Source organism: Charadrius vociferus, unplaced genomic scaffold, assembly GCF_000708025.1.
Source record: "Charadrius vociferus isolate BGI_N301 unplaced genomic scaffold, ASM70802v2 scaffold767, whole genome shotgun sequence".
In the NCBI taxonomy this organism is placed as follows: domain Eukaryota; kingdom Metazoa; phylum Chordata; class Aves; order Charadriiformes; family Charadriidae; genus Charadrius; species Charadrius vociferus.
The window spans coordinates 485,252-511,189 of record NW_009649076.1 but is presented as its reverse complement, the minus strand read 5'-3'; the positions used below and the strand labels follow the sequence as shown (position 1 = coordinate 511,189).

At 45.6% G+C, this 25,938-nt stretch overlaps 1 protein-coding gene across 1 annotated transcript in view; it reads left to right on the top strand.

The window, feature by feature from the left end:
- ALPK1 (alpha-kinase 1) overlaps positions 1-21,627 on the top strand; it is a 29,598-nt gene extending 7,971 nt beyond the window's left edge. The window contains exons 3-13 of the mRNA XM_009888189.1: positions 8,012-8,210; positions 10,254-10,313; positions 11,163-11,249; positions 12,008-12,084; positions 13,686-13,781; positions 14,297-14,401; positions 14,820-16,821; positions 17,607-17,760; positions 18,149-18,311; positions 20,634-20,820; positions 21,431-21,627. Of these exons, the coding sequence (XP_009886491.1) occupies positions 8,012-8,210; positions 10,254-10,313; positions 11,163-11,249; positions 12,008-12,084; positions 13,686-13,781; positions 14,297-14,401; positions 14,820-16,821; positions 17,607-17,760; positions 18,149-18,311; positions 20,634-20,820; positions 21,431-21,627 (3,327 nt within the window). The remainder of the gene's footprint in view (positions 1-8,011; positions 8,211-10,253; positions 10,314-11,162; positions 11,250-12,007; positions 12,085-13,685; positions 13,782-14,296; positions 14,402-14,819; positions 16,822-17,606; positions 17,761-18,148; positions 18,312-20,633; positions 20,821-21,430) is intronic.
- Positions 21,628-25,938: the final 4,311 nt, after the last annotated feature.

Below are 25,938 nucleotides of genomic sequence, written 5' to 3'. Positions count from 1 at the left end.
TTTTTTTTTTTTTTTTAAATAAAATTTCAAGGCAGAGCAAAGGCTGCTTCAATTCTTTGAATAAAAAGCTGAGCTGGGGGGCAAATGAGGCTGAAGAGAAGTGATTACAGTGTGATGGGAAAAGATAAAAGTCTGAGCAACTTTTTTCTTCTTTTTTATTTTTTGGGGGGCGTGAGGGACAGAAGGATAATTTAATTCCCTGGAGAAAAAAAAAAAAGTCTTTGTCAATTTATTGTTCAGAAAAACCTTTAAAAATTTTTTGTCTCTGTTTATTTTAATTTGCCGTGCTTAGAATAAGCTCATAAACCGTAATTCATTACATTTAAAAAGTGCTTTGAGATCTGTGAATGAAAGGCACTTCATTATCATAACACACTGGTGGTGTTATGAGGAGGCAGAGCTGGCAACCGGGGCTCACCATGAGGACGTTTTACTCTGCGAGTAGGTTGAAAAGCTCCATGAGACCAGCACAGTGAGTAAGCGGATTAGGCTTTGGCTTCAAGGGTTCGCCTTAGTGTCGCACTTTAAAAAGTGGGATACCCGTTGCTGGTGGCTGCACGCTAGTTGGATGCATCAAGGAGGCAAAGCCACTTGCACCTGCAGCCTTTTAAAGTGCTCTTCTTCGCTTTTGCTGTGGGATGCTCGTTACTTCTGCACGCTGGCTGGAGCAGTAGGAAGGCATGGCAAAACCAGCTTGGGAGGGCAGGGGGTAGCAGCAAGCCAGGCTTCCCTTGGCGCGCTGTCGTGGCAGCCTCGGTTCAATGGGAGCCGTGCTGCTGCCGGAGCAGGGCTCAGGGCAGATTTTGGCAATGGGTGCAAACTTTTTCTTTTTTCTTCCCCCCTCTCTCTCTCTCTCCACAATATCAACCTCCCTGGGGATTTTAAGGCAGAAGATTTACTGTGATCCTTGAGGCAAACCAGCATTTATGGTTTTACAAAATCTTTGCATCTTTTAGAAGGTGGTTGTTGTGTTTTGTTTTGTTTTTTTTTAGTTTGGATTGTTGTGGTTTTGGTTTATGTTTAGTGGTGTTTTTTTTTTTCTTTTTCCTGATGGGAATTCACCAACTACTACAAAGGCCACCCCAGTTCAACAAGTTCAACATACTGTTTTCCACGTTTTCCTAGCAGGTTTTAAGAGGGCTTCCCTGTCGGCTGCCATCGGCTAGCAAGCCAAGCCCATCCTGCAGCCCCTTTCTCAGCCTGAACTCCCCTTTGGTGGGAATCTGCAGTAAGGCTTGATGGGCGATAACTAACGTCTGTATCCCAAGCAAAAACTGGGAAGCACTGGGATTCTCGTTTTTTAACAAGTCAAAGCAAAATCAGAATTGTAACAGCATCCTTGCTGACAAGTGTAAGAAAGGAGGGATTATTTTTTCTCTCTAAATACCACATGCGCTGTGGGGTTTGGACTGGGGCTCTAGATCCAAAAGGCAGGTTGCCGGGGGTTACCCTTCCTGCAGATCTTTGCTATCCCGAGGGATGGAAATAGCCTTGCGCTCGGTGACCAGCCGTTAGAGGGCAACATGCCCATGTACAGTAGGCTTTGATGCCACAAACCCTGTTGAGGGTTTCATTGAAGGACAACTCTATGCACACAAGTATTTCTCTTGTGGGATGACTCATGCCACATTAATATTTTAATGTGGGGTTTTTTTTGCACGATCGGAGCCTGTTTGCAAGCCCATTGTGATGATGTGAGGCTTTACTTCATTTTTATTGTACATATCAATAGTTCCTGCATCCAGGCTCAGGCATGGAGCCACGGACCAGGGTCTGCTGTGACAGGTACAGTGCAAATACAAAATAAAAAGCCTCCAAGAATAGAGCTCCTGAAGGTCCCTCTGCACCCGCTGTAGGGAGCTGTGCAGGCTGACCCTGTGCTCCCTGCCGTGCAGGGGGGAGCGTGGATCCTGGCCCTGCTGGCGTAGAATCTCGTGGGAGTTAATGGGAATATTGAAAAGAGTAGAAAATAAGGCCCGGCAGTCCTTGCCTGGGTCTTGGCTAATTACGTGCTGATGGATTGCCATTAGGGAAACCATTTTGAGGGACGTGCCCTAACTACCCTTAGGTGTGTGTGTGGCACTTAAGAGCTGGAAGCCTTTGAAAAAGGACTAAAGAGAGGGCTGAGGATTTAGTTTTCTCCTCCTTCTAACTGTTGGTGTGGTAACAGGAGAATTAAAGCCCTAAACCGTAGCCCTGGGATCTTGGTTGTTCAGGCTGACCTTTTGCTACCTGCCTCATAAGAGCTCTTCTTGGGTGATCCCAGTGAAACCGAGAGTGACGCAAGGAAGAGCTGTGGGCTGAATTCAGCCCGAGAGGGGGGTCCGTGGCACCTCAGCCTCCCTCAGCTGCGCAACGCCTGAGGCTTTGTAAATGAGAAGTATCAGAGATCAGGTACAGGCAGGAGAGCTTCAGCTGTCCAGGGTGTCTGCCCTGATGCTGCCAGCGTGCAGTGCTGCAAAGCACTCGGTCTTCCGCTGTGTATGTGGGCAAACTACAGCAGAATTTATGTGGAGCAGCAAATAAAAAAAAATAAAATAAAAAAAACCCAGGAAGTCTGATCCTGGGTACCTGTGGGGCTGTCAGTTCGCTTTGCCTCACGGGTAGGATTTCCCTTTCTCAGATGTAGCTTCATGGAGTATTTCCTCCCCAGAAAAGGCTTTAAATGTTGTATTGCTGAGATTGCGATGATGTGTTTTCCTTCCAAATTAAACTACTCAAATGGATTGATGTTTTGAGGACAGAGATTTAGGAAAGAGACTCTTGGACTTTCATCTGATTGTAATGGTCTTGATGCTGCCCGCCTGGGGGTGTTCCATCACTGGCACTTAGCTATTTTTAAGTATTAAAATATCCCCTTCGACATAGTATTTTTAATGTACCACAGGGAATCGCCACAGTAGTTTATAAATAGTCTAGAGCTTGAGCACAGCAGGACAAATGAGGGACACAAAGTGATCGTTGCAGCTGTCCTTGGCAATAATTAAGAACAGGTACTCCTGCAGATGATTGTGGTCCCCCAAAGTCCTGCTGCCTTTTCAGGTACGTGAGGCCGCCAGACGCTCCTTCTTGAAGAGCTTCCTCAGCACTTTATAGGGTGGTTCTTCCATCCTCGTCCCAAAACGCTGCTGTTCAGCAGCCTGAGCCGCCTGCTGCTTTCCTCCCTCCTGAGACTGCTCGAGCTCATCACGCAGATGGTTCTGCCACTTGCCCCCACGGGTAGGTGCACTCCCTTTGTTACTGCTACCCAGCGCCGAGAGCTACGTGCCAACAGCAGCCTGATCAGGGACGGTGCCTTCTCTGCTTTGTGGTGATGGGCTGTGGGAGGCCGTCTCCATCCTGCAAGGGATGGAGCTGGTCCTGTCAGTGGGACTCTCCCGGCATTGCTCTGCTGGAGCTCTGATGCCTGCAAACAGCAACGGCTCTCAAGTAGAGAGTGGAAGCTGCGAGCAGCACGTGGAACGTCCCAATAGTAGAAAAGTTATATCAGTGGCAAGTTAAAATTGCAAAAAAGGGGGGTTCTTGAGAAAAGCAGGAGTTATTCTTGCTCTAGTACTTTCTCAGTTGAAGCGAGAGGTGGTCGGTTGTAGAAAACTGACCCATTCTGTGGTGTTTTGAGCTGCTAATAATGGACCTAATGCTGCTCCCATTGAATAAACACCCAACTCTCCATTGCCTTCAGGATGAATAACTTGAGCTAATTAACAGCTCCAGAAGCTCAAGCCATTAAATGGGGTTCTCCGCTGCTCTGAGCAGAGAGGAAAGCATCCAGGAGCTTCTTATTCCTCAGTCTGCAGCTATTTACTGTGTGACTTGACTGTCCTGTGTTTCAAGCGTATCCGTCTGCACCTCGTGGACATGCTTTCTTCTGCCCATCACAGAGGTGGTAGGAGGCTTAATTCCTCCTTATTTGTCGAGTGGGCTCTGATTGCCAGCTGAAAGGCAGAGATTGATAGAGAAGTCCCGTGCGGTGACAGCAGCTTTGGTCTCTTGGAAAGACAGGCTTTGCTAACAGCGCGTGGGGTAAAAGGGTGAAAGACTTCAGCCAAATCCATTGGTGTTGAGACTCTGTGTTTAAGCTGACAGGGGACGAGCGTAGGGGGAAAGAAAACGGGGCAATTTGTTAGGGTTCAGTGAAGTGCTAACTAGGAGCGGCTCTTGGGAGAGAACTAAAGCACCTGGAAGTACATACCGCTGAAACTCCTGCCTTGTGCACAGAATTAGAAGTTCTTTATTGACTGCTCTTGGTTTGGGTTTTGCTTTTTTGTTAAGATTTTAGACCTCAGCTGCAGTTGCAAATGAAACAAAGCCTGAGATGAATGGATATAAGTAAAAACACAGTGATCCAGAGGGTCTGCAAAACGGTGGGGACACTCTGAAAATGAAATGATTCCTGCCCCCGCTTTCTACCCTCGCCGCTTGCAGAGGTGTTTTTCCAAAGGGGATCCTCCCGAGCCCACAGGCGGAGCGGGAGGGAGGCGGGGGGGTACCTCCAGGATCTTCGCTTTATAAAGAGGGCAGAGAGAGTGGATTAAATCAATATTTCATTTATTTGGGCTTGTAATTCCTCTTACATCAGCTGCCACATAAAGATTTTCCCCTATTTTCTTCCCCTCCTCCTCGTCCTCATTTACTATGCACCAATAATTTCCCTTTGACGCTTTCCTGCCAGTCCTAGTGCCAGATGGCCCCGGTTCTGAGCTTCTCCCCTCTCTTGGGAGCGGCCCCCATTGTCAATGCAAAGGAGGCGTCGTGGCTTTGAACCCAAAGCTGGGACCCAAACTTCAGCCCCGGCGTGAGGAGGAGCTAACCCACTAATGCAGGAAACCATGCAAACAGCACACCCTCCCACTCATCGCCATTAAGGAAGAAAAAACCCAAACCCTTCACTAAAGGCTGTTTTGCATTTCCCCCAATGGTCCATGTATAGAAATCTGGTGCAAATTTAATTCTCTCACCACCTGATTCCACTTCCCAGCCGCGAGGTTCCCTTTGTGTCATAAACTCAATTAGACGTATGCATTTCACATCGTGGCCACAGATGTGAAAACAAAGTGCGCACGTACCTCGCTCTTTCTTTCTCTCTCTCTCTCTCTTTCTCTCTCTGTAGATGTGTCTACATCAGCTTTAAAGCGATAAAGAAAGTGAGTAAATCAGTTCAGGGTGCTAACCCCCTCTGCAGAACAAAGTGTCCGGCTGTGGCGAGCGGCGCCGCGTTTCTGATTGTGTTGGGGTAAGCTGTGACATCTTGGAAGTCAGTAAGGTTTCCCTGGGGCTGGGCTGGGTGTCAGGGAGCCGCTCCCCCCCTCCCCATATCGTTTCGGAGTGGCACGGGGAGGGTCTTTATGCGGGGTCTGGGTGCGTGCCCGGCACGCCGGTGCATTAGCTGTAGGTGCTGAGGAATTTTCCAGCCACACGAGTTGGCAGGGAATGAAAGGAGCGGGTATTAATTTCTTGGTGTACTGCTCGGAACAGGGGGGACGTAATTGCAAAGGCTGACATCGCACCGTGTTTCTGTGTGCCACACAGCATGCAGCCCTGCCTTTTAAAAAAAAATAGCCGAGTTTCTCTCCCCTGGCTTGACTTTTCTACGTTTTGTGCCCATTTGGGTTTGGAGAGGGACACAAGAGGTTTCGGCATTGAGCGGAGAGTTAAATTATGCAGCTGCAAGACTGCCAAGCCCTTCAGAATAGGATGCTTCGTTTAGATTTTCCACAATGCTATTGAAGTGCTTATTTTCCTCCTGAAGAGACATAAACAGATGCAAACTTCTGTAAACACTTTAGAAATGAATTCAGTGAGTTTGGCCTCTCAGCAGTGCTCAATAGCTGACAGAAAAATGTCTAATTAGTGCAAGTGGAAATAATAGGGCCACTTGGATTCCTTCCATCCTCCTCCAAGTCTACTTTTCCTAGGAACTCAAAGGCCCTTTTGTTTGGTAGGTCACCCTCTCTCAGGCTTTTGTGCTCCGATCTATTAAAGGAAGAAGGGGAGGAAAAAAAATAGATTAGGCGATGCTCTGTGCTTAAATATATGGCCTGTTGATGAGCATTTCAAATGGCTGGTTTGCAGTGTCATTTTACAGGTGCTTGGAGAGGGGGATTCCTCCATTGTTGGCCGGCACAAGCGGAGTTGTGCGTGCTGGGCTCCAGGAATCCTTTTCAAGTGCCATCCTTTTAGAAAATCCATCTCAGGCTTGGGGTGGGGGTGGGGGGAGAAGGAAATTTGTACAAATCCGCCTCGCTGAACTGTAACGAGCTAGCAAATACTTGCAACAGATTGGTGCTGCAAGCCGGCCTTCTTGCCGCCTACCATAGGCTCTTCTCCAACCTGTTTGACACGGGCTTTCTCCTGCACACCTCAGACGGTGGTTATGCAGCTCAAAATCAAGAAGGAGTCTTGCTGTCGGATTGTGGGACTCTGAGCAAAAAGCAAAGAGAATAGAAATGAGGGTGGGGAGGAGTCCAAGGAGCCTGAGCGGTGTCCAGAGCAGCTCGTGGACATTGCTGTCTCTCTGGCCCTGCCTGTGTGTTTACACAAGGAAGGCAATGCTTAGACTGATGCTAAGACAAAAAATGGGAGGTAGCTGCCAAACTTGGTGTTTTAGTGTGGATTTGGACAAAGTTTTCTTGGCAGTCTCTCATCCTCTGATGGTGCTATGGGGCCTGATCCTCCCTCCCCTATGTTGCTTTTACTCTGTCATGAGTAGAGTTACTCGCTGACATGAATGAAATGAGAAACACATCCTTTTTCTGAGGAGGCTTCCTATGGTTTAAGGTGTTTTCTGTTTTTTTTTTCTTTCCTCCCGTGATTGACCGCACCGCAAAGTAGTACTTTAGCAGTGCCAACTCCCAGGCTGGCCAGCAGGAAGCCGGGCTCTCCGTAGGCAGCATGAGGCTGCTGAACGGCTGGTGGCCATGAAGACCAGACAGGTCAGGGCTCCATAGCTGCAGAGATGGGTCCTTCCTTCCAGCCGATGGGTGTATTTCAGGCAGATGTTCCAGTGAAACGATGATGGGGTGCAATACTCCCCATCCTGCGTGACAAACCTGTAAAAAGGGAATCACCTGGACGTCAGCGTGTGGAGCACCCCCTTGCTCCACCAGGCAGGAGTGCCAACCCCTGCCCACCACGGGAAGGGGTCAGGTTTTGGTAGATGTCCGCATGGACTTCTGCAACCGCGATGAGGCTGTGTGCCTCCTCGTGGGTGTCTTTGCTGATCTTCTGTCCTCTTAACGGCGTGCTATCTCAGGAGCTCTGGCTGATTCCTTGTGTTGGTGTGATGGATTAACCGCTGTGGGAATCCAAAAGAGTTCATACAGACTTAGTAGTCATTAAAGATGACTTTCAGGGGAAAAATATTGGACTCCTGGACAGTTCGTGGTGTACAAAGGAGTGAGTGGCTTGAGCTCTATCTGGGACAATGGCTGTAGTGACCATTTCCAGTGTTTACAGACTCATGTCCCCCTTTTAAACTAATTGGTTTTACTTCTAGTAATCTGTTGGGTGTGATTTAAAGTCATTAATAGACCACCAAATTTTGCAGTTATAAATACTAAACCACAATTAGAAAGACCCCAAAACAATCAGGAACGATATCTGCAGGTCAAACAAAAAAACCCAACTGGAACCTTCCTATCATAAAAAATAAAATATGATTAGGAATAGCCATAATTATAGGCTATAATAAATGCAATTTGATTACTGCCACAAAGAATTCCTCCGTCATATAATTGCCTAGGAACATAAAGATTGCAAGGCGAGTAGAAATTTTGAGACAATCTTTTAATTGCTATTGAATATTTGCTTCTTGTAGCGTTCACTTGCTGTAAAACTGCATAGCCACCTTACAGCAAATAACGAAGGGTATCCCGTCTGTTCTAAAATGGTACGGAGGCAGCACCATTAGGCAGAGGGTTACTAAAGCTGTGTGTTTTCTGTTGACAGTTCGCTGAGCCTTTGTGAGGTGGGTTTCTCCAAGGCTGCCCCGTGGCTCTGGTGTTCCTTTCAGGTTTATTTGAAAGCCTCCATCATGGTCAAGGACTGCGTCACTGCCGCTGCTATTGTGTTCCTGATTGACCGGTTCCTGTATTGGATTGATGCCTCCAGCAAACTTCTTCGGATCGCCAAGGGGCTGCACAGGCTCCAGCCCACCACCCCCATCGGTCCTCAGGTGCTCATCCGGCAGGCTCGCCTCTCCGTCAATGCAGGTACCCGCTCCCTTTTCTCAGCTCGAGCCCAATTAGGAACTACTTGACTTTGAAGAAGATACTTTGTCCCTTGCTGGGGATGACATGCTGACGGCCCCGGTGCCATGTTTTCAAACGCACAGCCCACTCCCAGCCCCCTTGAGCCCTCCCAGCTCCTCTCACTAACACAAAGGGGCTGATATAAAGGGTTTCAGAGCCAAAGCAGGAGAGAAAATTGTGAAAGGGTGTGGAAAATACTAATTGGAGCTTTTGTTCCTTAACAAATCTTCCCTGCTGGTTTCAAACAGGGATATCTGAATTGCTATACTTCTCACCAAGGACCTTTAAGAAGTAAATTAGAGTCCCGGCATTTTCTTTGCACTGTCCCAGCTGCTTTTTTTTTTCTTTTTTTTTTTTTAGTGGGCCCACTTGACTATGCAAACAATGCAGCTTACAACCCCTCAAGGATAAATTGATTTAAAAAAAAAAATTAAAAAAAATTCCATCATTCCTATAACGTGGGCAACACCTGAAGGATTTTTAATGTATCTTCCCACTGTCCCACTGGGGAGAAGAAACAAAGCCAGACAAACTTGCTCTGAAAAACCCCATTGAGGAATATTTTATTTGCAGATAAGAGAACTGTAAGTTCCCCGCATAGACATTTTTATTTGTGGCTGTGGACTTCTCATGCCGTTGTGTCTGGGTGCTGGCACATTCCAGCCGATGGGCTAGTTCAGCCAACACTTCCACTGCTTCGCTGGCTGGAGCCGCCTTCTTGAATTCAGCCAGACAATTGAGACAAAAAGCAAGGTTCAACATGAATAAAGCTGATGGAATCAGACCTCGAGGCGTCTCCTGCAGCCGATCAAGCCTTGCCACAGATGACTCCAGCCATGCGACAAAACCTCTGAGCCATATGACAGGGGGCTGAAAGGCAGAATCCCCACCTTGTGTTGCATGCTGCACCCTTTCTCTGTATTTTTTGGCTATATATTCTGTGCTTAAGATGGTTCTTAAAAGCTAGGTAGAGAGTGACAGGGAGGTAGAATAGCCTGTGGCTACGCTTTCTGAGGTGGGACATGAAGTCAGCTGGCTCTGAGGTGCATCTGCAGAGCTTCCCCTCCTGGTGAACTCCACAGTGAGACCAAAATGGGTTTCCAAAACCCGTGTTTCCTTGGGAGAGAAGCCGGCAGCTCAGTTGCTGAAGGAAGCAGGCTGGGGTGCTTTCTTCTGCAAGAGAAACAAGAGCAGGGAATCCCAGCCGGTGGGGTGGCCAGTGGCTCAGTGCCTGCCCCGCTCTTGTTGCCACCTCCCCTGCTTGGAATCCTGCAGCAGTCCTAGGTATGGGAAGGAGCAGAGGGAAAAAGGAGCGCCTGGAACCACCTGCCTTCGCCACGGGGCTTGAGTTGACTCCAAAGCCAACGCGCAGCATTAGCCTCCCTCGTAAAAGAGAGATATCTGTTGTTTTCTCCTCGCGGTCGGGTTACTGAAGCCGCGCTGGAGCAGGTAGACAGCACGCACAGAAGTTCAACAGAAATACCAGAGCTTAACTCGAGGAAGCCTTTCTCATGTTTTAAGATAAAGCGCTCTTCCAGGAATGTATAGTGCATTAAGTAAAACAGATATAGATGTAATTTCATCTTACTGCTCAACCACATATTATAGAATGTAGTTCATGTACATTTAATGGCAGCAGCAAATCTATGTGCAGGAGATATCGGAATGTATCGTTAAATATCCTACAGCTTCGTGGTGAGATTTTTCGGAGGCAAGTGTCTGGCTAGAAACAGTTGCCTCACCAGCGTTTTTTGCAATATTTGTTGGATATGTGTGCGTATACACACATCCACATGTAACCTGTGTCAAAGAGACTCCTGAGCATGAGGGAGCATCTGCACCACATACGTAATCGGAACGTTTAGTCTAAGTGTGGATGCAATGACAGTGCTGCGAAGAAGAGGACCATTTTCAGGGGCTTTCACTGATGAATATTTTTGTTCACTTCGTGCCACATGATCCGTTTTTTATATTCATTTTCTATCTTTTTTAATTTTTAATCAGGTAAACTTTTAAAAGCTGAGTATATCCTAAGCAACCTTATTAATGACAATGGAGCAACAGGTACGTACGTATTTCTTTTCCAGTTCCATAGTTGCTATTTTGGTGGGATTTTTATACTAATTTTAAGTCACACAAGCTTCAAATACAGCCAATCCGACCTCAGTAATGACTCCGTACATCATGTTTCTCTTTTCTTCACCATTCTATGCTAAAATGTGGAAACTGCAACTTCGTTTTGAAATTTACATAATGCATCCTTCTTTGTCTTCACTTGGGTGAGAAAATATTCTGTATTGACAGCCTTCCTACTCATTTCTCTGCCCAGAGAATTTTAAAATGTGGACCAAATTCAAGCAATTGAATGATGTAGAACACTAAGACAAGTCCCGTCCCCCCCCCAAAAAAAATCCTCCATATCCACACTGATCCTATGAACGAAATGAATACTTTATTCTAGGCCTGTAGCAGACTGCAGTGCAATTATTTAATATCTTTTGCAGTAAAAGAAAGTGAGTCCTAGTTCTCACAGTACTTTCTTCTATGGCTGGATAGATGTGCAAAACTGTAAAAATGGGACCATTCCGTAACGCATGATGGTGTTTGTAGAAACTACTTTTTTACCCCCTTTCTCTGAAATGACTCCACTACTGGTTGTGCAGTTTATTTCAGATCTGGAGGGATGTGTGGTATTTCTAACGGTAGAAATTCATTAATTTTGACAGACATCCATAATTATTACGTATTTATGGTTTTGAGACAATATATTTTAGGGGTTTATATCTGTTCTCCATATTCTTAGCCTTCGGGGTCAATACATTCAGGTTTCTCTACAGCCACGAACCTTAGAAAATGGCTTAATGACAGCAGCATTTTTCATTCTCTGCTGAGCTTTTCCCACTCTTCCTGCAGGTACCTGGCGATATGCTAAGGAAAGCGATAGGATTCTCGTTCAGTCAGTCTGCTTACAAATCAGAGGACAGATTCTGCAAAAGCTTGGTAAGGTTTGGGGTTTTTTTATAAACATCTGGTCAAGGTTCCCCCCCCCTCCCCCTCCTTTTTTTTTTTTTTTTTCTGTGTAGTCAAGCTTTAAAATGGTACATTTGGCATATGTCAAGAGTTTTAGCTTGTGTAGAACACCTGCCTGATGCTCGTAACAGCCACAGAAGGTGAGTTGTGCATCCATCTCTGCAGCAAGGACCTAGAGCCATCTACCAAGTGAATACATTTGAGAAAGTGGCATTTTCTTATTAATCTTAACAGAAGTTGAGAAGCATTCTGAAATGTTGCTACCTTTTTCCCTGTGCAACTCCATGTTTGCTAACGCTTTTCCCTGTGCAACTCCATGTTTGCTAACGCTTTTCCCAAATTCGCTGTTCCCAAAGGCACGCCTCAGTATATCACAGGTATATCACAGCAATTTCCTCTCTCAAGACAAGAAAATCCCTCATTTTCAGCGTGCTGGGCTTCTGTATGCAGAGCATGGTACTTGAAGCCAAAAGCTTTATGCTTTTGATGTGACCTTTCATCTTGCATGACTGTTGAGCTGAGGTCTTTTATGAACACAAAATGTGTGGTTTTGCACAGCCAAAAGCTAAAGGAAACTAATAAAAGTTCAGTGTCACCAAAGCAAAAAATGCCATGGTCTAGTTTTATACTGTTTTGAGGGCTCCTGACTCAAGGAGGTGTAAAATAAACTATTGGAAGCCATCTCTAGCAGTAATCTGCTTAGTGACTATTTTTCTGATTCATTTCAGGGATGTGGTATGAAGCAGCAGAGTTGATTTGGGCTTCAGTTGTGGGATATTTCAAACTCCCTCAACCAGACAAAAAGGTAGTATTTCCTTTTCCCTCTGGATATCTTTGCCAACCTAATAATCATCACATTATCTTCTGTTTACTTCGGAAAAGTCTTTTAGCAATAACGTTTCAGTTATGCACCTCAGACGAGGTTAACATGCAGGACCAATATTGTAGCCCAAGTCTGTATTGCGCATTGTTTCCGCATGCATGCACAGACGTACGGACGCCTTTTTTCCTGCAGGGGAATTTAAGTAACAGTTTTTCATTAAGCAGAATCAGCTGAAGTGAACCATCACTGAGGATGGCACAGGTGCCTCTGACAAGGACAGAATGCAGCTACAGATTTTATTTATTTATCTATTTATTAGGACTGAGGCTACATTTCTTTTCCTGGTAACCGAGCATGTGTATTTGCTGGAGCGTTCACAATCTGCGCTACGCTCTCTGTTGCGGGTGACTGCTGTTCCCTGGTACTGCAGCATCTGGACACCTTGCAACAGCTACCGTATTTGTCTTTAACACCTTTGTGAGGCTTTGGCTGCACTAATCTTGAAGCAACAGCCGCACCATGTGTCCGTAGCTAAACAGGAATGTGAAGCTAAGCCTTGCAAGTCCTAGGGTGATGCTTTAGGAAGTATTGTAATTGTACCCCGGCATAGGATATCCCACAAAAACAGACCTTGTCACCTCTCCTCTGCCATACCTTAAAGCTTGACCTCAATCTCAGAACACTTCTCTGGGAGCAAAGACGCGTAGTAAATTTTGTGGAAGACATACAGGCGTTTCCTGGCGTTCTTAACTCTTTAGCTGGGCAGACCCTTAGCTAGCATGTATAAATCAAATCTTCCAGAGAGACAGACAATTAGCAAGTTCATAGAGGTATGTGTTACATGTTTGTGTCTTATTTTTTACTTGGTTCTGTAGAGCCAATTCCAAATTACAAAAAAAAAAAATAAAAGAAATTGAAGATTAAATTATTGGCACCAAGAACTCTTGACTTTTGTCCAACTCTGTTCATTTGCTTTTTAAACAGTGCAATAAGTTAGGGAAGCATATTAAAAAAGGTGCTTGTTTTATGGTATGCGTGGTGAGCATTTCTTATCTCTATCGTCTCTCTAGATATCTTCTTCCTGGATTTTTTAGGAAGACTGGGATCAACTGGCCAGTTCTTAAACATAACTTCTGGCTTTCTGTCGCCTTTTCTGAAAAACAACAGCAAAACCCATCGAGTCTGTTTTCGGATAGCATTAGCCAAGGGCTTCGTGCAGCTTTTGGTGATATCACGAGACTTCGTTTTCATTATCACAAACAGCACCTTGGGAAAATGCAATGCTAAGAAAAATGCAATGCTACTTAAGTTGAAACCTAGAGCTAGTGATAATCAGGATAGCTGCCACTTGTGAAAACTCATATGCATCCACCAGGCTACGCTTTCTGCAAGTGGAAATAAATAAAACCCTACCAAGATGAGATCTCCGAATTTCTTAGCAGTGCTTCTCTTTTTGGATCTTGTTTCGTTGGTTGGTTTGGTTTTTATCTGTTATGTTCTACACAGAACCTGCTTTATTGTGAGCAGTAAAACTGAAAATACAACGGGGAAAACACTGTCATAATTATCCATTTCTCTTTCAGGGAATTGCTACTTCCTTGGGTATTATGGCAGACATCTTTGCTTCCATGAATGAGAAGGATTATGTACGTTTTAAAACCAATGCTGAGATTGACCTGGTAAGACTTGGTTTGGTATTTGTGTGTGTAGATTCTTCAGATGGACTGTATGTTGTTGTCCCAAATTCACCCGCACTTTGTTCTTCCTCCTCTTCCTCTCCTGTGCTGAAAGGGCTGAAGAAACTTCGATTGCTCCTGTTATAAAAGTTCGTTAGAACCTCGCTGGAAGGATGCCTTGCTTCAGGAAAAAGAAAACGCTAGGAGTATTTGCAGAGCGTGTGTGTGTCTGTGTAATATATAGAATATTTGTAGAGTCAAATGTGACACGTTGGTGGTAAACCTGAGCAAAAAGGCTCCTGCAGGAACAGACCTGGCTGTCATTGTTTAAGATGCGAAGTCCCGCTCTATCAAGACTCGGAGGTCTTGGAGAGCTCAGGGAACCTGCACCATACAAGAAACAAATCCCAAACTGCCATGCTTCAGTATAACAGGATTGCTTACCAGGTAGACACATCTCTCTGAAAAGAAAGCCTTTAAGATGAGGTGTTCCCTCTTGTTTTTTTTCATTTCACTAGAGCCTTCTCGGAGAGTTCAGTCATCGCTTATTATCAGCCGCGGAGGCCTGCAAACTAGCGGCAGCCTATAGCCAGTACACCCCGCTGTTTGTCCTGACAGCCGTGGTGAGTATTAGTCTTCATTCTGAAAGTGCTATTTGTATAAGAGAAGAGTCCCGGCTATTAAATTTGGCTCTAATCCGGCTTTCAAACATTGCATCATACCGGGTATTGTGTCTGTGTCGTGGGTATGATGCTGTATGTTGCTCTGAACTCCAGTCAGGAGCTAAGCAGATGGGCAGAAAGCAGTATCTTCCACAGACTGAGGATGGGCTTTCAAGCCCATCTGGGAATGCCACTGCTTCTGTAATTACAGAGGTATTTCAAAGGAAAAAGAGCAAGATTATTTCCTCCAGGAAACAGCAGCAGACCGATATTTGCTTCAAATCATATAAGGGAAAGAAACACGTTTTTCCTCCCTTCGTTTATCTGTGCCAGAGGTCCAGGTTTTTAATTCCTTCATTCTTCTTTTATCTCCTCCCAGAATATCCGTGGGGTGTGTTTGCTGTCCTATAGTCACTCCAAGGACTGTCCCCCAGAAAAGAGAAAATTCTACTTGTCCGAAGCCAAAGAATCCTTTGAGATTGGCCTACTCACCAAGAATGATAACAGTCCCATCACCAGCAAGCAGGAGCTCCATAGTTTTATTAAAGCGGCTTTCTGCCTCGCAACCGTGCATCGGTGGCTCTATGGGGAGAGTGAGAAACTCCGTGAGGTGTGTCAACTATGTAAAGAAGCCGTGGGAAAACTGCATTCCTACAGCGCTTCATTTACAGAAGAGGAAGAGAAAGGAATGCTTGCCAAAGAGATCATGTCTCTGATCACATCTGTGAAGAAGCGCTTGCGAGTGGAAAGCTTTCCTAATTCCGATGCTAGGTCTTACGTTCCAGACAGTTATAAAGGCACAGTGGGAAAACCTATCCTGCGACGGGAAGTCAACTTTGAGAAAATCCTAGCCATGCATTCTCAGCATCATCTGTCAGTGTGCAAAGTGTTTGAAAATACTTGCAGGATTCATAAAACCGCACCAGGAGAAACCCAAGCGGGAGCTTGTATCACAACCTTAAGAACAGAGACCAAAAACATAGACAGTGTGTGTACTACTGAAGAAATAGCGTACCAGAGGAAAGGTGCTGCGAAAACCCTGCGTTCACCAACAGCAGGAAGTGGCTCAGAGAGACTCAGTGGCCAAAGAAATAAATATATCGGTTCTGATGTCAAGCAAATTTCCTTCAATGAAGAGATTGAGCCATTAGAAATAGAAAAAAGTTATGAAAACAGTGTTTTCAGCAGATGGCAAAAGAGGAGTCAAACCACGACGTCAGACAGCTCTTGGTGCAAGCTGTCAAAATCAAGTTACTCTTCCAGCTGGGAGGAGCTGAGCAGCAAAGAGTCTCCCAGGGATGGGCAGCGGCAGGAAAAGGGCTCAGCGGAGGAGCAGTGTTGCACAACAGAATCTGATGAAAATGGTCAAGCTGCATACTTGGGCTCGCCACCCCCCAGAGTCTGGCCGCCATCTCCTCGAGAGCCTCTGCAGAGCTGTGGGGCATCTCCACAGCCTTCCTTAGAGGTAGCTGGGAGGCTGGGAGAGAAGGCATCTCTTTGTGGAGAAGAGCTACGGGAGGGAAGACACTGTGGGAAGAGCTCTTCAGAAAGGAAAGCAGGGGAGGTGAACAACGAGGTTCCTTCCTTCTCCACCCCTTACTCTGTTCCTACCAGGTTGCAGGAGGTGGAGAAGTCCTCTTCCCGGGCGGAGCTGGGCTGCAGGACCAAGGACAGCGGCAGGGAGGGCGGTGGGCCCCGGAGCCCGTTCGTGTGGGTCCCCCGCGAAGGAGAGACTGCGGAGAGCACAGAGGACCCCTCGTTTGAGGCACGTCCCCCCACAAACAGAGGTGCTTCTGTACTATCAACGTGCGTCGAGCCAAAAATGGCCAGTGACTCCTCTCTGCGTGACTGGCTGAGGAAATCTGCCGTGGTGGGAAATGGATCTGTCAAAGTGCCTGAAGTTGACACTCAAGCAGAAACAGTAGATGACACTGAGTTTGATTTCATCAGTGTCGGAGACCTAGTAAACAGTTATCCTACGGCATCTGTTCCAGAGCATCAGTCAACTCCCATTGCATCAACAGCTTTGTCCTCAGGAGGAAAGATATCCATAACTGAGCACTTTGACTGTGCCACTACTGAAGAGGATGAAGAAAAGTCTCGGGATGTGGTGAGCAGCAAGAGACCATCCAGATCATCACTGAGTTCATGGTACAAAGCAGCACAGATGCTCGAGAGTTCCCCTGAAAGTCCATTTCTGAACCCAAGGGGAACTGGTTTAAACTTCGTACCTGGGAGAACGAAGGAAGGCATCCTTGACGCTCGATTTCTGAGGGATGATGATTACGTGCAGCTTCTGGCAGGGGTGGAACATAATTGGCTTGTCCAGAGACTGGCGCCTACTGGAATTTTTAAGTCTAAACAGCTTCGTAAAACGTACTGTAAGTTTCCACACAGCCATGGGCATTTTCACACAGCAACAGGTACTCCCACAGAGAACAATCTTTTCAGGCTCAGGCTTTTTAACACAATGTTTTAGTCATCATTTATTAGGACTTAATTTTCTGTTGTTTTATGAGTTTTTGTATAAGAATTTTAGCAATGGGAGAACACTCCCTCGAGCCATTTTCTCCTTTTCCTTCTTACCTGTTTGCACATCAGTCATGGCTTCACGTAAATGGGCTCCATCTCTGTGCCCACTTAGTCCCTCCTGCTTCAGTCCTTTCATGCAAGAGGTAACTTAGGCTGCTTGAACTCCCTGTGCCAGTTCATCAAGCCCTTTCTACCCCATTACTTGAGTCTCTGGTTTTGTCGCCCATTTAGATTCCACATTTCATCCCTGTAGAGTATTTAAGATAATGATTGTTAAATTAATCATAAGTGACAGCCATACCTTAATATGCAGACGCTTGATCAATATAGTAAGAAATAGAGAAGCTGGGAGCAACACTGCTGTAGGCTGCCTCATTGAACTCATTACGTAAAACCCACTTAGGGCTCATCTATCTTGCACGTCTCAAGCCGGTTTAGCAATTTTTTGTCCTTACGTAAAATATCCAACTCTGAACCTAGATACCTCTTAGCATATATTTTACAGCCCCATACATTGCTTTCAGAGGAGCTTGGGTATCTTCCGTCCTGGGTGCTGGTTACTTCATCCCTCAGCACAGGCTTAGAGCAGTCCTGTGGAATTGTCCATTCTACTTGTGGTGTTTTCTTTTTGTAGCTGCTCTTCTTTTGAAATACTCAAAGAAATCGGGCCTCTGGACAGGCCAGGAAACCGCTGTTTTCATTGGGGACTACCTGAACGTGGCAAAGGAAGGCAAACAGAGAAGTGCGTTTTGGGTACACTTCCTGCACCAAGAAGAAAGCCTGGGAAGGTATTGACCAAACCAATTTCTCAAACAAAATGTTTATCAATGCTACTTATGTGTAAATAGGAATGAAAACTGTCTGATACGATTAGTCTTACACCTATGATTGAGAGACAGGAGCTTTTATCAAGTATTTTCAGAAGACAGTTCAAGTCCTGTCCTAGGACTTGGCTGATCGGTACAGCATTTTATGCCTGTAAGAGCTATAAAAGAAAAAAAAACAACCACAACTTCTAATCACTGCCATTTTAAATGCATCACCAACAGCTGGCTTTGCTTCTGAACAGCCAAGCTCTGCTTTGTAGTGATGTTTTTGTATCACAGGCGGGGCTTCCCAAGTGCAGTCTGCTGCAAATCTGGCTATGCCAAAAACTTCTTTTTTTTGTTTGTTTAGGTACGTTGGGAAAGAATACAAAGAAGAAAAAGGACTACTTCATCATTTCAGTGACGTGGAACGGCAAATGACTGCGCAGTACTATGTGACAGAATTCAACAAAAGGCTGTATGAGCAAAAGGTCCCTACCCAAATCTTTTATATCCCGTCTGCAGTACTCCTGGTAAGAACTATCTTTTAAGCAATACAAAGGAATTGATGGGAAGAGTGTCTTAAATCAATTTTCATTTTAAAATACAAGCAGTTAAGCCACCTCTAGATGACACGCTGTCATTCGTGTGATCTTACCTGGTAGCTGCATTTGCTCATTTCAGGGCAGAAGACACCTACCTGCAGAGCTACAAGTTCATGGGTGAACTGGCAGAAAACATGCCACGTGCTGTTAGAAACTCATTTGTAAATGAAACCCAGGAGTTACCCAGCCTTTTATATCATCTAACAGTATATGAACATCTATTTTCAGGGGTAGTTATGAAAACTGAACTGCTAAGTGACCTGTTTTGAGCACCACAAAAATGTCTAAACCTCACTAGAACCCAGCAAGTGAGGTTCTTGCAGACAAGCGGGCTTGCTGCAGGACAGCTTTGAGGCCTTTTCTGTATGATGCTGAATCTCAGGAACCAGGACTGGAAAGGATCTCCTCATGACTCATCAGGTCCAGTGCCCTCATATCGCAGGCAACAACACTGCATAATCCCTTTTTTTTTTTTAACTCATTAAGCCCTATCTTAAAAGCAGCTGTGTTGTGTTTTGTGGTCTTAAATATTGATGATCAGAAGTGTACAGCGCTGCGTTCCCCTGAGACCCCTCCATGCCTTTCGCAGAGGCAACAGGAATCCTTACCCTTTGTCATGGCTGTATCACACTGGCAGCTCAGTCATCCTTCAAATGGCTATCACAGAAAGCTTTTTTTGTCAATAACAGTCCCTTAGCATAGAATAGGACACCTTTAAAGCACAGACACCTTTAAACCACAATTAACTTCTTGACACAACCTCACCGCTGATCCAGTGCCCTACAGGCTGTTCCTTTTCCGCTTGTCCCTGATGGCACGACCAGTATCTCTCCGCCTGTGTGAGCCATGCTCAGTCATGAGAAGGAAATGCTTGTTGCCTTCCCTGCAGCTCAGCGTACGTGGACGGGTGAAGAAAGGCTGGTGGAATTGGCAGGGCCGTGAGCTTCAGCAAGGCCGGGGATCTGTTACGCGGATCCGTCACCTCTCGCCAAGGAGCATTTCTGTCCCTCCATCCCAAAGGTCCAGCCTCAGAGATGGGCTGCTGAGAGCCACAAGAATCAAGTGGCTGAGAGCTGGCTGGGATGTGGAGTTATCTGAGAGAGCCCGGGAAGAAGGGGCAGCAAAGTCACAAGAATTTCTCTTGAGTGGGTTGAAGAAAGAAGGAGCTTGAAGCTAAACATTTCAAGAAAAAGCACTTTGAGGTTATTCTCTGTAAACAACAAAAAACAGCTGCTAAAATTCCCAGCGCTCAACCAAAGCAACAGCCACTTTTGATTGTGGGAGATGCTTGTTTTCCCACTCAGTTCTGAACACGTGGAGTTCGAGGAGGCTGCATTAGACATGCCCTCAAGTCTTAACGCACAGATCATACTGGCTGTATGCATTTCAGGTAACTGTAGCCGGGACAGCTCTTGCTTCTGCCCTCTTCCCTTCTGCACGATGGTTGTGAGGACAGCGTGCAAAGCTGTGAGGCAAATGGCCCTGCTGTGCCAGCACCCAGCCTGATGGTTAGAGGCAGGAGCCACATCTGGATCACCTGGCACAGAGGTTAAAGCTGACATCCAGCCCCTGGCGGGAAAGGAAAGGATCTGTTCTTTATTCTTAGGGTTAACTTTCCATTTGACTTCCGTTTCAAATATGGAGAGTTACCCTCCACAGCGGAGCGCTGAACTCGCTGTTTCGTTATAAGGTATATGATAGCATGCTGCGCCTATTACTGTTTCTGTTAGCCATTCTGGCACTAGGTCTGGCTCTATGCCACTCGCTAATAAGGCCTAATGAGAGCCTGGCATCAGTACTTACAAGTCTCTGAATATAGAAATGAATAATATAAAAAAAAAAAACCCAAAACCTAAACCCTACCATTGGTTAGTTACATGCTGGAGAAGGACCAGGTGCAGGTTTATCCAAATCTTTTCAGCTTTCTCACTCTTTAGACATAGTCTTCTGAAAGAAGTTTCCTGTTTGCTGGATGAACTGGGTATTTCTAGAACTCGTTGCTCACAGAGTTTGCCCTGTCAGGCTGACTTTGTGTTGGATCTTGTACCACCCTTTGTTCTAGTTAAGTGTGGGCGCTTCATCTAAACAGCCTGTGTTTTGCATCAGCAGTGGGTTAACATGAAGACCCTTCCCATCCCTCTTGAGATGGAAAGTTCTCGGAGGAAAAAACAAGACTTGAGTTAGAGATGCTGTAGCATCTTTATTTTCACATCTCTGTCTGCATGACTGTCACTGACACTCTCTTTTCAGATACTGGAGGACAGAACTATAAAAGGGTGTGTGAGCGTGGAGCCCTACATCCTTGGGGAGTTCGTGAAGCTGTCCAATAACACGAAGGTAGTGAAGAACGAGTACAAAGCCACAGAGTATGGTCTGGCCTACGGCCATTTCTCCTACGAGTTCTCCAATGGAACAGATGTTGTCGTTGATCTGCAAGGTTTGTATTATAGCGAACTTAATTTCTTGCATGTCCTCCCCTGTTGCAGCATATGCTATATAAAGGATGAACCGTCTCGAAATGATGTTAAGTGAGGGAGGTATGTGCAGGTATGTTTTTGCCTCAAGCAGTGCTCTTGTTGTCCGCTGCATCACAGCAAGAGCATGTGAGCCGCGTGCTCCCGAGCGTGCCACAGCTTCACGCCGTGGAGTGATCTGCATCCAGTTAGACTAAAGCCAGTCGGCAAGGAACCATCTGAAGGAGAACCACTAAAAGCAGCAGCAGGGTTTTGTCACGCTTCTTCCTTGCTAAAATTGGCAAGCCTTAAAAAAGCTCCCCTATTCAGCTAACGGAGAATTGAGCTCTTTTGTGAAGAGCCAAGGATAAAACCTTTCAGACTAGACCTTTAGCAGGCAGGTATCTTTGGGATATTCGTTTCATTACATATTTGTTATGTACCTCTTAGGGTTCTGCTTCTGCTGACATAGATACAAACTGGGAATCACTGAGGTGACATTAAGAGAGAGTGGACTGTGCCAAGCGGGCAGTCCTGAGTACGCTAATACAAAGGCTGCGATGTTCGATACCTGGATGTATCCTTCTTCCACAGGTTGGGTGACAGGTAACGGGAAAGGCCTCATCTACCTCACAGACCCCCAGATTCATTCCCTTAATAGCAAAGATGTTTCACGCTCCAACTTCGGAAAGAAAGGAATTTATTACTTCTTTAATAATCAACACGTGGAGTGCAATGAAATCTGTCGCTGCCTTTCTTTAACAAGACCTTCAGTAGAGCTTCCAATGTAGACTCGCCCAAGGCAGTTGCACAAAGAATGACCCGTAAGATGGACTGGACTTTATCCTACACACTTTTAGGAGCATATGACCTTTGTGAGAACAGAGCCACTGAGACGAAACCCGTCTGAGTCAGGTCAGTCATTATTTACACGAGTTTGGCAAGTTCTGGCTTTTGCATCCGGGCTGATAATACCATCTTATCATCTTGCGTCCCATCTGAACCTCATGTCGTTATAGCCATCTGTAAGAATTAACAGAAGAACATAAGGAGAGTAAGAAAACAGCCTCCCGAATTCAGCGAGAGGTGTACTACCAGGCTGTAGTACACCTTCTAATCCATTCAGACCCAATAAGGGCAATAGGCACAACCTGCTCTTTGGAAATGGAATATGAGATGGAGTGAGACAGAAGCAGAGAGTTGTATTTCAACCATCTGTAAAATTTTCAAAAACTTGTATAAATGCTTCAGGGAACAAATTGTAATGGTTTTGTTTGCTTCAAAAATAACAAAGTTTCTTTCAGAGGTGTGTATGTATATGTGCCTGTGTGACCACACAACATCTGAGTGGGTGGAAGTAGGTTTTAACTGGAACGTCATGAAAACTGCTGCTCTGCAAAGGAAAAAGTAGTGTTCTTGAACCAAGAGATGCTTTGCATGAATAATTTAGGACTGCTACATTTAACAAACTCTCAGAAGACTTTCCCAAGAGAAGAACAGTTCTCACTTAAGGACAGCACAACTCTTCTGCCTGTACTGAAACTGTGAGCACCACAGATTTGGTGACCGCTTCTTTAACTAGTTCCTACAAATCTCACTGGACATCAGTGTGGCTGCATGTACGAAGGAGCAGTTCTGGGGGGGGTCCAGCATCTAATTAGCACATAGTAAGCAGCCTCAGCACCAGTTTAGGTTCCAACTAGGCCCGCAAAGCACTCCCTCCCCTCGAGCCTCATGGAGCTGGGAGGTGGAAGGTGTTCAGGAAGGAGCGGTGCCTTTCTCGGCCAAGTCCCTGACAGCAGCAGACAGAAGGAGACTTCCAATTTGCTGCCAGTGGCAAGGTCGACGCGTCCCGTGGGTTGTACCTCAGTGCTGGTGGAGATGCAGCCTGCAGAGCTTCCAGCTGGCTGCTCTTCTGGCACATCCCAGAAAATACACTTACGAAAGTAACACAGATGTCTAATAATACTTAAGTGATATATTTACACACTGCCCACATGGAGACCCTGATCCTGCCACCCCACTCATACAGCCAGACACTAAATTTGTGCCTACACGATGGGGTGTAGGGGGGAACGATGGTTCTGCCTGTGCTGGGAATGTGCTTTGCTGTCACACATGCGAGCAGGTGTGACTTTGTCCTTTAACTCCAACATTTTAGCTGTATTTTTGTTACTGTTTGTGGTTGTTATCGAGCATACTCGGAGAGCTCCTGATTTTTTGCACCAGGATTGAACAGCCCCTGGCGTGTAAGCTGGCCACATGCTTCAGTACTGCCTGCCTGGGTTAGAGCAGCTGCAGCCTTTTACTTTTTATGAAACAACCTTTTGTGGGTTTTTTTGTTGTTGTTGTTTCGTGGTTTTGGGGTTTGTTTGGTTTTTTTTTTTTTTTAAACTAAAGCTTGTAATTCATTCGTGTGACCTCCTTTGACACCTACAGCAATTCACATACTGATAACCACTCACCTACCTCCAAGAGAGCCAACGCGTAGAGTTACTCTGTCACAGTAAATTTCAGAAGTGCATAGGAGAAAGCGCTGCCCTTCCAACTTTGTGGATTCTAGCTGAACAGCTGAAGTCTTGGGGTTTTTTTCCCGCACAGGCTGGTTAGTTGAAAAGAGTCAAACCTGCTGGCATGGTCAGATAATGTATACATACGCTGTAGAGAAAACAGCCATAAAAAAGAGGGGATGGGAGCTCCTAGCACAAAAAGCTGCGCCCCTTCAATGCTGAATTAAGCCAACTGGAGTGTCTGGTTCAAACAAAAACCCACAGAACTGTTGGCAATATTACCCAGATTCAGACCATGATGAAAGAAGCATTTTCAAATCAAATAGGCCGAGTAATACGTTTTGTCCTAAAACCAAAAATCCACGGTTCACTTTGCATCTGCTTCGGGCAGGCTTTTAATGAGTTACCTGGCCAGGATGAGTGGGCTTCCACCTTCATTTCCAGTGGGTGATTAACCTTAACGTGCCTACAGGAGGATGCTTGTTTCGGCCTCTGTCAGGGATGCATTGCAGATTTTGATTAAAAGTGGAGGACATATCTTTGCATCTACAGGTTGCAGCTGTTTTTCTATTCCACAGAAGAAGGAAAGTGATCTTATATTCTTCCAGCACATCTTTCCTGGTGTTACGAGCCTAACCGGCAGGCAAAAAAGCTACTTCTGGGGAAATTCAAGCAACAGTTACACGTATTCCCCTTAACAGTGCCAAATACGACTGGAATAACGCACAGGACTAGAAGCTAACATTTGTTGCTGCCTCTCCAGCCAATGAAACGATGTTAAGACCTACATTTTCCTCTTCCCAGCCCACGCCAGCACCTCTAGGATATCAGTGTGGGCACTCTCTCCATCAGCAGAGAAAAGCTGCCTTCATTTCATATTCTGTTCTTCTCCTCCAAATCCCTGATGTCCCACTGCCCCCAAGCTCCAAGGCTGGGATGGTTTCCTGATGAGAAAAGGAATGCAGCATCAAACTTCCACAAAAAGATGGGTCCCCAGCGGAGAGCTGGCTTTAACAAAACAGTCCGCTTTTGTTTCTGCAGCGATTTTTAGGCTTTTGTTCCTGCTTTTTAGCAATGCTATTGTTTTCTAGGTGATGTTTGTGTCGAGTTGTTTGGAAAGATGCCCTATCGCTGCACTGACCGATTAGAACTAGGTGTAAAGAGGGAGAAGCAAGAGAAGAAGAAGAAGAAAAAAAAATTAAATCTCTTTATTATGGTGCATAAACCTTCAGTGTTGGGGAGCTGGGCAGCTGCGCAGGAAGAAAAATGCATTCAAAAATATAATGCTAGTGTGAATAATCCTTTCTCGAATGCTGCTTGCAGACTGCTTCAGCTTTGTCAGGTGAACTTGAACTGGGCCATCAGATTTGCTGCCATTCCCATTGCACACTGTCTGTCACCCCCGGGGCATTCACCATCTTGACTGTTGTTAAAAGCGAGCAAACAATCCATCATTGAGCCGGGGAGTCACTCGCTCATAGAAAAGTAAAATCGGCATGTGACGGTACACTCGGCCCCAGCGTTTCGCAGATTAAAGTGATACATGAAAACTCACGTGTTACTGGGAAGATTAAGTCCGTTATCTTGTTCTGCAGCCAATAAAGGGCGGCCTTGTCTGCAGCAGTAGGGAAATGCTGGCTTTAACCAAGTGACAAGCGCTGCGCATACATAGCTTCGTGCTCCGGCAAAAGAGAGCGCCGAGCTCTGAAGAGGAAACAAAGCTAGTTAGCAAGATCTCGGGAATTAATAGGCAGCAGAGATGCTGTGTTAAAGCCTCTCGGCAGAGGCTTTCCCTTCTCTATAGAGACAATTAAAAGCAAAACAAAACCTCCCAGACAATCTCCGCAGAACAAAGTGGCCTAATGCGCTGCCGGCAGCCAGCCCCGCGACGTCTGCTGTAACAGCACATGCAGTTTCGAGACCCCTGAAAAGTAACGCCTTTTCCAGCTTATGCCTCTTGTTTAAAGAAAGAAAAAAAGAAAAAGTGTTTAGATATGCTCCTGAATTAAATCAATCTGTGGGAAATTTTAATATTTTGATTTCTTCCTCATATTTGCATTTAGCAGCTGATTTCTTTTGTTGGTTTGCAGCGTACATTTCCCTGTCTCAGCCAAAGTTACGGCTACTCATTGGTAAAAGTTGGTATCGAGTATCAGCTTGTCTAGTCCCCTGTTAAAACAGACATCATTGTCTTTAACTCCGTAGCTTCTCCTGGTGTTACTCTTTACCTGCTTGGGCACAAATTCTGAGGTATCAGTCTTTCACAAATGCGGGGACTCTGTCTTCATCCAGGGCTTGGATACGGGAAATCCTGCATTAAGGTGCTCTATAACCTCATCGCCTGAAGAACTTAGACAAAGGCATGGCTCAAAACACACAGAAATTATCGGTTCATATTTGTGGTGTAAAGAAGTGATTATTGGGGGAAATAAACAGTTGACTCAAACCGGTGATGCAGCATTTAATATTTTGGCTGGAAGTTTCATCTTACAGCTGCTGACCCAAAAAATTGTTGTTCTGCTATTTCCTCTGGTTTCAGAAGAAAGTCGTTTGAACCAACCAAGACTTAGGGAGTACTTTTTCTTTTTTTGA